This window comes from Cydia pomonella, chromosome 12 (assembly GCF_033807575.1).
Source record: "Cydia pomonella isolate Wapato2018A chromosome 12, ilCydPomo1, whole genome shotgun sequence".
Classification (NCBI taxonomy): domain Eukaryota; kingdom Metazoa; phylum Arthropoda; class Insecta; order Lepidoptera; family Tortricidae; genus Cydia; species Cydia pomonella.
In genome coordinates this window covers 14,257,792-14,271,636 of record NC_084714.1, presented here as the reverse complement: position 1 = coordinate 14,271,636, position 13,845 = coordinate 14,257,792, and the positions used below count along the sequence as shown (strand labels likewise).

At 37.3% G+C, this 13,845-nt stretch overlaps 2 protein-coding genes across 2 annotated transcripts; one reads left to right on the top strand and one right to left on the bottom strand.

Moving 5' to 3' along the window:
• Positions 1 to 84: 84 nt before the first annotated feature.
• LOC133523676 (eukaryotic translation initiation factor 3 subunit L) lies at positions 85 to 9,800 on the top strand. The gene is made up of 11 exons (XM_061859354.1): positions 85 to 245; positions 340 to 441; positions 591 to 755; positions 1,835 to 2,058; positions 3,041 to 3,173; positions 4,510 to 4,650; positions 5,173 to 5,297; positions 6,478 to 6,640; positions 7,228 to 7,413; positions 8,433 to 8,666; positions 9,406 to 9,800. The coding sequence occupies exons 1-11, from the start codon at positions 219 to 221 to the stop codon at positions 9,538 to 9,540; spliced, it is 1,635 nt and encodes a 544-aa protein (XP_061715338.1). The 5' UTR covers positions 85 to 218; the 3' UTR covers positions 9,541 to 9,800.
• Positions 9,796 to 13,270, bottom strand: LOC133523674 (pentatricopeptide repeat-containing protein 1, mitochondrial). Its single transcript, XM_061859353.1, has 4 exons — positions 11,668 to 13,270; positions 11,038 to 11,210; positions 10,268 to 10,439; positions 9,796 to 10,059 (listed from the first exon to the last, which is right to left on the bottom strand). The coding sequence occupies exons 1-4, from the start codon at positions 13,141 to 13,143 to the stop codon at positions 9,817 to 9,819; spliced, it is 2,064 nt and encodes a 687-aa protein (XP_061715337.1). The 5' UTR covers positions 13,144 to 13,270; the 3' UTR covers positions 9,796 to 9,816.
• Between the last annotated feature and the right edge of the window lie 575 nt (positions 13,271 to 13,845).

Sequence of the window (13,845 nt, the reverse complement as noted above, 5' to 3'; positions counted from 1 at the left end):
GTTTAAATGTAAAGCTGTTTGAGGCTTACTTATAACTGTGCCTGACGTGCTATTAAAGTACGGAGAAATTAGTAGTCTTGACTATGACTGTCAAAACCGGCCCATTCTTTTCAGCATTTAGCTGGAAGCAAATGCTCTTCATGTACACATTATCTGCAAAACACTAATCTGGGAAGCCTTTTTTCATGTTTATAATAGTGTTATAATAATACAGAAATATGTATTCTAGTGACGACTATAACGAGGTAAGATAAATTCATGAACAAGTAATTCTAACCTTGCTGTTCGCTAACGTAAGCAAGGAGCCTAACCTAATGCAACAATATTTTATGTTTATAGGGAGGGTATGAGTCCTACGGGGAGCACGGATATGAGCCCCATACCGGAGATCCTCAATATGATTTGGAGTACGATAGATCGTACTATAAAATGCCAGACATGGTAAGTCCTGTTCTTGTAAAATGTATTTTAAACTTGAGTCATCACTGTTACATGTCAGAATATGTTTAAAATAGTATAAATGCACATAGACAGAAAATAAAAACATTTGTGTTTCCAGAAATAATACCTTATGTTTAATTTTATTCCAGGTTAAGAAATTCCTTGTGTATTTCCGGAATATGATAAACGAGGGTGTTACATACGAGATCTTGAATCTGTATGAAACTACTTTCCCCAAACTGACCGAGCAGTATTTTGAGAATACCCCCTGGCCTGATGAGAATGAAGTGGCACCCATTGTTGATAATGATCATGTAAGTTCTCTACTCTAGTTTCTTTCATTTAGTATAGAGTTTAGAAATTTAATCTGGTCAGATAACAATGTTTTTAAATTTGTTATGAATCAAGCTGCTGTTTGTTCACTAATAAATTTTTTGTCTACATTGGCTTATCTTCAGGCTTCATAGAACAATCAATATCCATAGAACACATAGCTATAGGAATGAGTTTGAGTGACTATGTATAGTTCTAGTTATATAGGTAATATTGATTATATTTTTATAATGTAAAATTTAATTACATATATTAAAACAGTAGTACTAATTATTTAACACATTCCCTGTCCCAATCTGAATTGTTAAGGGCACACTTGTTAAATTTTAAAAGAAAACGAATTCAGTATTATTTTCTAACACAAAAAGAAAGTAGAAGTTTTCACTATCACCCTAAGGTCTACAAGTATACCTAAGGGCCCTGGCTTAAGAGCTTCATGACATGAATACAAAAAATTGCAATGAGGTCATTAAAGGTGTAGGTTTAAATTGATAGGTACATTATTATCATACACTGTCAAGAATGCAAATTACAGTGTAGTATTAGTATTTTAGGGTCCGCAACACCCTTGGAGTTGCAGGCGGGCCATACGCTGGTTTGCCAGATCAATATTTACACTTACATTCCTCACACAAAATAGTTGGTCCTCAAATTTTGGAAACCTGTCTGTACACATAACACAATCTCTGTCTGTCAATTGTGTCTGTAATACAATGCGCAATAATTGTTACTTTACATTTACTGACAGGATCTATAATCTAGAAGCCAGTTACTTTATACAACATAGGTTGAAACTGAAATTTTAAGTTTCAGGCAACTGTGATATTGTATATATATGTATTGATTTAGCCAGTTTCAAAAATAATATTATTGTCTATATTATAAACTTAAATTCTTGGGAGTCTGAATAACTGAATTTGTGTTTGCCAATCCCTGCCTTGACTCATAACATTCATTCAAAGATAAATATCTCTCTTAACATACTTTGCCAAAGCTCACTGGGGAACCTGATGGTGTCTGCTTGGCAACGTAATTATTGATACCTAAATATAACTCCCAGGTGTTCATGATCCTGTACACCGAGCTGTACTACCGCGACATCTACGCCCGCGTTCCCGGCGGGCCGAAGCCCGAGCAGCGCTTCCAGTCCTTCTACAACTACTGTGACCTGTTCAACTACATCTTGTCCGCGGAGACCCCTGTGCCGCTCGAGTTGCCCGACCAGTGGCTCTGGGAGCTGATTGACGAGTTTGTCTATCAATTCCAGTCGTTCGCGCAGTATAGGTAAGTTAGTGTATCTAGTTGTTCTTGACTCAACTAGGTGCTCCCACCACATAGGCCAGGGAAATGGCGATGGATCGGACACACACTCCGTAGACCAGACAAGCAGTGTCTCTGCTGGCAATCTACTGGCAGTAGATGGTCAGGGCGGCCTCGTACCACATGGAGGCAATCAGTTGAGAAGGAGGCTGGCTCAACTGGACTTGGCTGGAAAGAGCTGGAAGTAGCCGCCCAGGATCGCGCCAAATGGAAAATACTTCTGCGAGCCCTATGTCCCCAATGAGGGATAACAGGATTACATCATCATCAACTAGGTGTTCGTCACACAGATTTTGTCAAGCACTAAAGTCCAAGCCCAAGCAGTGCTTCCAGTTGTTCTACAACTACTTGCAAAACTCCTTGTGAAAACTCCCGTGCTATTCAAGTTGCCTGACAAGTGGCTCTGGAGTGGGACCAGATTGACAAGTTAATAAGATAAGTTAAGAAGGATAAGTTCGCCTTTGTACTGCTTATCCTGTGCCATATTTATATTTTGTCTTTTGTACAATAAAGAGTTTATACATACATACATACATACGAGTTTGTGTATCAATTCCAGTCGTTTGCGAATTATAAATAGACTAATTAGTCAGTTGTTACACGCATATTACCCACGTTCTACCAGTACTTAATCCAAGTAAGATTTCAGTTATTCATACTATGCTTCATTCTTCGCCTAGCTACGTGTTTGCCGAAATTTTTACTCCATCTGACTAATGTTCCTGAAGTTACTTAATACCACTCTGTTGTCCTTATAAACCAAGCAGCAGCTGACGCTGTATTCCTTGGTCCTAATTATTTTGATTACATTCTCATCAAACTATCCATTAATTGCTCCCATCATCAACACAGTTTACTACTTACGTCAGTTGAATGTTGCTGTTAGTATAAATTTAAAAATATCAATTTACAATAAAGCACTTAATTCCAATCTCGACTTGTACAGGTCCCGCACCTCCAAGTTGAGCCAGGCGGAGATAGACGCGCTCAACACAGAGAACAAGGCGTGGAACGTGCTCTGCATCCTCAATGTGCTGCACTCCCTCGTGGACAAGTCGAACATCAAGCGCCAACTTGAGGTATGATCACTATTAACATTGTAACTAGCAAAAGGAGAAAATCAATAGTACATTTAAAAAAAAAGCTGATATTAAAAAGCGGAAAAAAGCTTATAGTGCCTCCCACTTCCATTTTTGCATATTTATGTGGGTGAGGTATGCTGCTGCTACTTTTGTTCTGGTTCTTATGTCAGAGCTGCAGTTCCTATCTTGTAATTTTACACCGAGCATGCTCCTTCCATAGTTCATTAAAATATTATAGGACATTATTACACAAATTGACTTAATCCCATGGTAAGCTCAATAAGGCCTGTGTTGAGGGTATTTAGACAACGAGATATAATATATAAATATTTATAAATACTTAAATACATAGAAAACACCCATGACGCAGGAACAAATATCCAAGCTCAACACACGAATAAATGCCCTTACCAGGATTTGAATCCGGGACCATCAGCTTCGTAGGCAGGGTCACTACCCGCTAGGCCAAACCGGTCGCCAAATTTTATTTCCGGTTTAATAATGTTTTTAATATTTTCCATTCCATTCCTATATTTATGTTGGTTATCTAATTTTGATATATATATGTTACTGTAAAAGCCCGAAGTACGGTAAAACCTAGGATATACCGGTAAGACCTAAGTTTTACCGATGCCGATCGGTAAAAGCCCGAAATGTTAAATAATTATTGTTCACTTCGGGCTTTTACCGACATGGATTTGGTAAATCCTAGGTTTTACCACGGCGACCGGTAAAGGTTGAATCATGCACTAGTTATTATTTGAGTGTAAGGAGCGTTACATGTAGCGCCATTTAGAGTGATGCTTCGTATTGTTTCGGCTATTTTACTAGATCTAGGTCTTTCGGTTCTGTTGAAGGTGAGAGCGAACTGGCATTTTGCAAGTTTATCTCTTTGTTTTTTAGTAAGACCACCCTCCATATTATTATGATACCGGCCGGAATATCACATTGCCAGCCTTATATTAGGGCCTCGCTTCGCTATGTCACATTGCGGCAATTCTCTTTCTTGTACCACAGGCTAAACAGACACCGCTTGTATATATATTTTTAATTTACACATCAACTGTCGCGTTTCTTTCCACATTCACTTTTCATAATGTGTGTTGTGGTCAAAATCGTAGGTTCAAACCTTGGTTATGCTTTATGCTGTATAGAGCAAAAAATTGCTCTCGAAAAAAAAAAGGATGACTAAAAATTTAGTCAGGATTTTGATCATGCTCAGACAAGAGATTAAATGAGTACAGGAACGCCTATGTGCGATTTGTCTTAACGTGATCCATCTTATTGTTGAGGTGATCTGTAATGTGTCAATGTCATAATTGAATTGTCGCAGGTGTACGCGGCCGGCGGCGACCCCGACTCGGTGGCGGGCGAGTTCGGGCGCCACTCGCTGTACAAGATGCTGGGCTACTTCTCGCTCGTGGGGCTGCTTCGTCTTCATTCGCTGCTTGGAGATTACTACCAGGCCATCAAGGTAACTGCTCTGATGGTGGAGTTTCATTATCTATGTGTCCATCACTTGTAATAGAGAGGTAAAGTCTAAGGAAAACCCTTAGTTTGACATCCAAAACAGATGGCGCTGTACTGCGCCATATGGTTTACTGCGCCATATGGTTTGCGGTCACTGAATTGTCAAACGTCAATTTTTGACAATCAGAGATACCGCAAGACGTATGGAGGTGTACGAAATTGTCTTAGATTTTACGCATCTTACTCAATCAATGTATCTTTGCTATCACTCTTGAATATTAAAAGGATAGAGATGCTGACAACGAAATTTAGATTTTTGATGTTCGGAGGACCCTCTGAAGATAGCCATAGAAACTCGAATTAAGCAAATGCAACCTCGTAGAATAAAAGATTATGAATATTAGGTTTTTAGTCATTCGTAAATCACTCCGCTCAGGGACTTTTCTCGATAAGTTACCAACTGACACATTCATACACCACATACCGTCTGTAATACAATGTAAATGTGTATTTTATACACCAACAGGTGCTGGAGAACATCGAGCTGCACAAGAAGTCGCAGTACTCGCACGTGCCGGCGTGCCAGATCTCCACCTCCTACTACGTGGGCTTCGCGTACATGATGATGCGCCGCTACGCTGACGCAATCAGGTACTGTAGGCGTAATGTTACAAGATAAACGCTTACATTATACACGACACGATAAGTTTTAAGTGTTTTACGGGTGTTGGTCTCATTTAGACTGATCATTCAAAATTTTACAAACTTTGTTTCACAATATGTTTATTTCGAAACAATCTCATATACAACGATGTATGAGGCGCCTGGATTTCCTCATGTACCAGTGACTATAACATTTAGTTTTCTATTTCTTATTGTGCGTCTGACAAGGCCTACTGCGCGCCATTCCCGAACCATTTCCTAACGTTATCCGATCGTTAACTGCACGCGTGCCTCTGTAGAGTTCGTAGTACGACGTGCAGTCAGTCGAATTGCGCACTTCTCAAATAGTGGTTTTGAGGATGTAATACTATTATTACATACTTAGTTATGTTTTCCTGTCGAAGCTGTTTTTGTATCTATCGTTTAAATATCGACCTTATGTATATGTATTTAAGTATTTATAAATATTTATATATATCACTGTCTAGTACCCACAACACAAGCTTTAATGAGCTTATTACTGTGGGACTTAGTCAATTTGTGTAATAATGTCCTATAATATTTATTTATTTATTATTTTAACATGGAACTGGTGAATCTGTTTAGTAACGCCGCAAATGACCACAAGCGTAGCGAGAGATTAAAAATGTGGAATCTTAAGCGTTGCAAAGGTAGGGTGGGTAGGGTAGGCACAAGAGGTAAACAAACTTTTCTGCCCTGGTGAAACACAAACGAGACGTTTTCACCAACCAACGAGAGGTATATACTAGCTGTAAAACATTACAAATCTCAATTAATGCTTTTAAAAATTGTCCGTTAAAAACCATCACTTAAAAGTCCATTCAACCGGTAAACATGAGGAGACACAAAATTTGCACTCTAGAGGACTGATATACACACTATTTTTAAAGAATAAAGACTTTCTAACTTGTTAATTCAGAGCAATACTAACTTTTTAATTCAGACTAGGTATTCACTATGTAAGAGTACCTTTTATCGCAAAGTATTTGTATTTTAAAAAAGCATTTTGAAAATACCTATTTTGTATTTAGTATTTTAAATACAAATTTGAAAACTATTTTGTATTTTGCATTTGAAATAGTATATCAAGGAAGTATTTTGTATTTAAATACTTTTATAAACTATTTTTCACATCTCTGTCTATAAGGACCCTGTCGTCCGCCCTGCTGTACATGCAGCGCACCAAGCAGCTGTTCTCCACGCGCTCGTACCAGAACGACCAGATCAACAAGCAGACGGAGCAGATGTACCACCTGCTGGCCATCTGCCTGGTGCTGCACCCGCAGTGCGTCGACGAGAGCATCCAGCAGGTACACCTGGACTTAGAACAGGTTTTATCAGCCAAAACTACGTTGATTTTTAGGGTTCCGTACACAAAGGGTAAAACGGGACTCTATTACTAAGACTCCGCTGTCCGTCCGTCCATCTGTCACCAGGCTGTATCTCATGAACCGTGATAGCTAGACAGTTGAAATTTTCACAGATGATGTATTTCTGTTGCCGCTATAATAACAAATACTAAAAAGTACGGAACCCTCGGTGGGCGAGTCCGACTCGCACTTGTCCGGTTTTTTGACTAAATTCTGACTTCAGTCACTAAACAACTTACTGCCCTCCATCTTTTCGTGGTGATGTTTTTCTGGCAGCAATAGTAGTAAAGACAATGTTGTCTTTGCTATACCTGGTTGCTTCCATGGCAGTAGGCAGCTTTTGATACATTTTCCTACTATATGGTAAATTGACTACCGAACAACCTGAATGGATATCCAATTCTATCCTATTCGTCAAAGATGTGTGAATAGTGAAAGTAAAGCGGCTGTGTCAGTCAAATAATGTCCCAAAGTAGTATTTTAATAATTTACAGGAATTCTTAAATAATCATCGAATGTGTTTGCAGGTGCTCCGCGAGAAGAACTACCACGAAAAGATGTTCAAGATGCAGTACGGCGACCTGACCGAGTTCGAGAGCTGCTTCACGTTCGCCTGCCCCAAGTTCCTGTCGCCCTGCCCGCCGCCCATCGAGCCCGGCTCCAACTACGGCAAGGACGCCGTCAAACACCAGACCCAGGTGTTCATGGACGAGGTACGTCATAATTAATTGACTATCGCGAAAACTTACTGATCACGATTGAGATGGCTCCAGAAATGTTTAGTATCTGTTTTTGGTAAACTGTCAAAGGAAAACTGCGGATCTTCAACTTTTATGAAAATCGTGTTACGCCCAAACCAGGATCTCTTTCGATAAATTGGCTCATTAAGTTTGTGTAATATTATCCAGAATATGTAATTGTAATTGGGTACTTGACACATGTTGAATATTATAACAAAATTTAGTTAAATGGATAGAAAATGAGCCATCAATTATAAAAAAGTAGAATTTAAAAAATTATATTGAGATTATAAAAAAATACAAGGCTCCAAAGTATAAAAAAAAAAAAAATTTGTCTTTTAAAAATAGAAAAGAAAATGTACCGGTCGATTCCTTACATTTTATTGTAAAATAAATTGTATGAAAACTATACATATGTGTAGCAACGCAATATTTCAGGGTCAAAATGGGAATTTCCTTGATCTTCCATACATTTAGGACAGACTTATGTAATGTGATGTCACATTACAAAAGTTACAGACGAATTAGAGATCTTGCTGCGCTGGTTTTCCGAACTACCCTCACTTGATCTTGATTATTCACTTGTACGCTAGGGTTGTCACTATATGCCTACAGACAACACTCACGACATTCGCTGGTATGTAATTAACATGATAAGATGTTTTTATGGTTCCGTAGCCAAATGGCAAAAAACGGAACCCTTATAGATTCGTCATGTCCGTCTGTCTGTCCGATTATGTCACAGCCACTTTTTTCATCTTCACATGCTAATTACTGGATTCCATGAAGACAAAATCATTCTCATTGAAATTTCAATGTTTTGATTAAGTCCCGTATTGGCCGTATTCATTTAAAATTATGATTGAATGTCGTGTTAGTTTAAATCAATATAAATAATCTGAAACTGGAAATGCGAATCGCTAATAACTCCTTTATCAACGCTAGTCCATATACTCGTAGCAATATTATAAACACTAGTTGTATTCTCGCAGGTCCGCCAGCAGAAGATGCTGCCGACCATCCGCTCGTACCTGAAGCTGTACACGACGCTGCCGCTGGTGAAGCTGGCCGCCTTCATGTCGGCGGCGCGCGGCGGCGAGCGCGACGCGGCGCGCGAGCACGCCGCGCTCGCCATCCACCTGCTGTGCTTCAAGCACAAGATGAAGAACGTCGTCTGGTCCAAGGGCCCCAGCGGCCTGGACGGCAAGTTCCAGAGCGGCTCCGAGGTACCGACCGACACTCCCTTTTTTTTTGTATATGTGAAATATAGTATAGGAAAACCTGTTACTAAACGGGAAGACGAAATAAAAAATATCGCTGGTCAAAACTGGATGCAAATAGCTCAAGATAGAGATGAGTGGAACACTCTGGAGGAGGCCTTCACCTGCGAAGACTGGGTTCTTGCTACATATTAAAATTAATTTTAGAACTAACATTAAAAAACTATAAGTGAACTTAAGACTAATTCTAAACAACAAACAACGTTAAAATTCGCAAGAAATAAAAGGCTATTTTATTTTTATTTATTATGTAAAATGGAAACCGTCCGGGACGGAACGGCGACGAGTGGGTAATGAAAATTTGCGCTCCGCAAACCACAGGAATAGCAAATCCTCTATTATGATGAGAGATACAATTATGATGGAGGCTAAGGGTCCCTAAAGGTACTATGTAATAAAGTTGTGTTTGGACTCGTTAGAATCGTCTTGAAAAGAAATGAATGCCTGTACCAATAAGCATCGGCAATAAAAGTTTTTGCGAACATTTCGATTTTCAATGAGACTCAAATTTACAGTAGGTGTAGTAGTCCCAAGGTTTTGTTAAAAGTAATACTAGTCTTCATTGAAATCCATTCCCAGCCTCGACCATAATGTATTTCACAAAGCAAATTTAATCATGGATACAATTATAATGGTGTTAGTAAACTGTATTAATGGCATCAGACTAAACAAAGTTATTCTCCAGCTGGACTTCTACATCGATAACGACATGATCCACATCGCGGACACGAAGGTGGCGCATCGTTACGGCGACTTCTTCATCCGCAAGATCCTCAAGTTCGAGGAGCTCAACCGCAAGCTCCACCACATCAAGATTTAAATCCTAACTCAAGTAGTCGGGTAAACAGCTCTATTTTAGGACCCGAGGCTCGTTTTCATACAACATAAGCCTTATTACATTTTACTTACACTTACATACTAAATGAGTCTTGGATGCGGGTTCTAAGTGCCAATAACCGAGTTGTTTACCCATTACGCACATCAATAGATCCTTTCTTTACGAACCTCTCAATAGTAACCACAAAATGTAATAATTGTAAGCTACAGTATTTTGTAAAAGGATTAAACATCAGAATACAATTCATGTTTTATTTGATCACAGCTTTGGCGTATATTTAACAAATCTCCTGTCCCTTTTGAAAAACCTCTTCGGTTCCTTGATGGTAAAGTTCTGATGCTGAACGGTCTCTGGATAGGGCTCCTGGAACTGTTTCCAAGGGTTCTCTTCTGCAAGAGTTGAGTCTATGTCAAATTGTTTCAGCCATTTGTTGTAGTGTTCGGAAAACTTCTTGAAGGATTTTGCGAACTCTGGAGAACATTTGTAACTGCCCTTCGCAGTCTGCAATTGAAAAGATAAACAAAGTGTACACATTTATTCCAAGAAAGTAATAGAATATATATCAAAACGTAAGGTTCAATAATTTCATAGGCCTAAGAAATATATCGAACCAAATTATTACGTAAGTAATTTATTGAGTCTTATTTTTGAGATAAATTATGAGGTAGAAAGTTAAGAACGTTTCTGCTGAGCATTTAGCATTATTTACCTTTTGCGTTTTATCAGTACACTTTTCAATAAAAGATTCCAGGTGTTTAATAAAAAAACCATTAGGTTTTAAATTTTCGTCATTTACATATTTCATTATGTATTTTATGTACTCAAACTGGCAAGTTGCAGTGCCTTGTCTCAACATAGTGCCCAAAATTTCTATATTCACCCTGTAACAATAACAAGGTTAAAATTAAATCAAATAGAGCTAGATAAAGCTAAGTCGGTAGCTATTTTAATAGCCCAGACTATGCAAGAGTTATTTTAAATGTCAAACTTCTGTGAAATTATGACTTTTAAATAACACTTGTGCAGTCTGTGCTATCAAAATTCGGTGCCAACTTAGCTTGGTCTAGCTCTAGTAAACTTGTAGTTATTTTTGCTGGGCTGGACATATGGATCATCTTGATTTTCTCACACTAGTCATCATCAGGTATAAAACTCAATTGTCAAGGCTTTGTGTAAGTTTCATGTATTGTGATACTATTGTATGTATGTTACAGTCAGCTGCAGAGATAGCATAGAAATTTGTTTGCAGGGATACTACACTATTTCTACACTATACAGATAGGGAACAAATCACATTATTGTATTAAATTAAAAATACACTACTATATATAAAAATAAACTGAAATAGATGTCATAATCTACAGAAAAAGTGTATGTGTATTTCAGTTTATATTTCTACACTAATTAAAAGCTGACACATGACAAGATGTTGTGGTCAAGTGCACTAGCACCATTTGTGTTAAAAAAATTATAAATTACTTAATTTGTTCTTCTTTCATTTCAGCAAGAAGACATTCCGCTTTTTCCTTTGTATCACAAGCCATTGCCAGTACCCCATAAGTCATAATGTTCTTCTTTAGTTCATATTTCTTTTTGAGGCCATACTTCCTTTTACGTCGTTTTGTCTCCTTCTCTATCATTTCTTTTATTTCCTGTAAAAGAGACATTATTTGTTGTGTATTTTAATAACAATCCCATATATTTGTTACTCGTAATTGTCTGCAGTTAAAATGCAGCAGCGGAATGCTAACTTTTTATCTTTTTTTATTGGCTGGATGGAACATATTTTAGAACCTGATTTAAAAAATCTAAAAAAGATACTTAACTTCTAGTGGCCCATCCATCACACTACAAGAAAAATTGGCAGTTAAATTTTGCAAATTTGAACCAGTGGTATTAGAAAATATGATTGAACTTGTTTCATTTTAAAATTGAGCGAAACATTACAAAAGCAACCATGTTACATTTAATGATGATTTAAATTTAATTGGAGGTGCTTTGTACTAGTATTAGGGCCATTGAAAGCCAGATGATAATATGTAAAAATAAATCCCTTAAAGAGGGGTGTAGCATGTCTTTTGTGAAAGTAGATTATATCATTACACTTACAAAAGCATCAATGTAATCTGATCTTAGACATCTCTTCTTAATAAGCATATTGTAAAAATCTATATCTGCTATGACTTCAGAAGATTTCATTGTTTCAATTAGTTTGAGTTCTGCTTCTTTAGTTTCTTCCAATAATGGCAACATTTGTGTAAATGTCTTGATATCTGGCTTCACAGAGTAAGCCGCCATTTCTTTTAGAAAGTCATCTTGACCACCAACAACAGCAAATTTGTCTTGAACTGACTGAATTTCCTTTAATGCTAGCACCTGCTCTATTTTTAATGACCTGGACAGGAGATTAGGTGTTGTTCTATCATCTTCGTTAGGCATACTTTGGATACTCTTATTCACAATTTCTATAGGCATATCTATATTTTCAATATAAGATATTGCATCTTCTTTTAATTCAGTATTTGGAACCTCATAACTTATATCTAAATCTTTATTATTGTTATCAACAGTAGGATTTACTACTAATAGTTTTCTTTTGGGATTCCTGTTCCCAGCTTCAAGGCTTGAATCTTTCTGAACTGCACTCAAAATTACAGTATTTGGTATGATATGGTTCTGAATGATTCCAATTAATTCATGAATTTCTTGTGCTGTGCCTAATTCACAGTCTTTAACACATTTTAGCATCAGATTAAAAGAGAATATGTTCGGTTTCTCCCTCATTTTCAACATTTTCCTCCAAACAACCAGTGCATGCCTTAAACCACTTTTTTTGTCAGATATACAGGCTTGTAGAAGATGGTTGAATGTGTGTACTCTTATTTTGATTTTCTTTGATATCATTTCATCAACAATTTGAAAAGCTGTTGGTAAGTCTCCACAGCGACCAAATGCCTTGATCATAGCATTGTAATTTGTTAAGTTTGGTTCTATTCCCTTCTCAACCATAAGTGTCCTGAGATGTTGGGCATGTTTAAGACCATTTTCAGGCCATGGGCTATTAGCACAGGCATTAAACAAGCATGTATATGTATCACCAGTGGGCTTTAATGCCCGACGCTTCATGTCATTGAATAGTTTGAAGGCTTTCTTAGTATATCCTACATCAGCACAAGCCCCAATTAGTATGTTATAAATGTAGTTTTCAGGTGTCGCCCTATCTTCCTTTAGCATTCTTATCTCTAAAATGTCTATAGCTTCTTTTATTCTTTTGTGTTCCAAATACTGCTTAATCAAATCAGCATACTGTTTTGTTGTCAAAATCTGGGATTTGAGTGGTCGATCTTGCAAAAACTTTTCTTCCTTAATATCTCCTTCATCTTCTAGAAGATCTTCATGATTTTTTTTACCGGCAAGAGTGCCAAAACTGTCTGGGTCTTCTAAATATATGAAATTATTTTCAGTTCGGTATTCTTTACGTTTGATAACTTTGTTTCGCAATGCCTCTGTATGACAATTGACGTTCCGAGGAATTAATGCAGCGTTCCTAACAAGGCGTATTAATTTCCAACACTGAAGAGCCATAATTAAATAAAAACTAACGCATAACTTTAATATTAAACAAACACAAACATAACCTAATCGTAACCGTATTCATACTAACCTAAAAACGTCCAATTTTGACATTATATTTAAGAACATTTCAACGTCTTAAACTTAATAAACTTGACGTTGGCAAAGTGCCCTGGCAGCAAAAGCCATTCTAACAAAAAAAAAAAAAAAAAAAAACGTCTTAAACTATAACTCACACAAGAGACGAGCTGTATTTTTCTTCTTATAAACAGACTAACTTGGCGGTATTTATGACATAATTCGTTTATTATCATCTCTTTTGTTATGGAAGGTAGAGGCAAGGAACAGAGTTTCCTTAGGCACTAGGCAGAACTGTTGCAAAAGTGTCCAGCTGTCAGCTATAAATAATAGTTATTTCTCCAGAGTAGCGCTAAAGTATTTTTTAATTTTTTTATATGGAAGCGCTAAAGTAGCTAAGAACCTAGGCGTTATTGACGGAGTGAAGTGCGCTGTCTATGATTAGATTTTTTTCTCAAGTATTCTAGGTATTGTAGACCCACCTATTTATGGTTTTTTGTCGAACACTTTTTGGTATATGGAGTTTCTGTTCCTTGCCTCTACCTTCCATACCTTTTGTGTTGAAAAATATAGGAGACGTAATTTTTTTTATATTTACAGCACAAATGTGATCAAAAGAGCCGTTCAATTAAATTT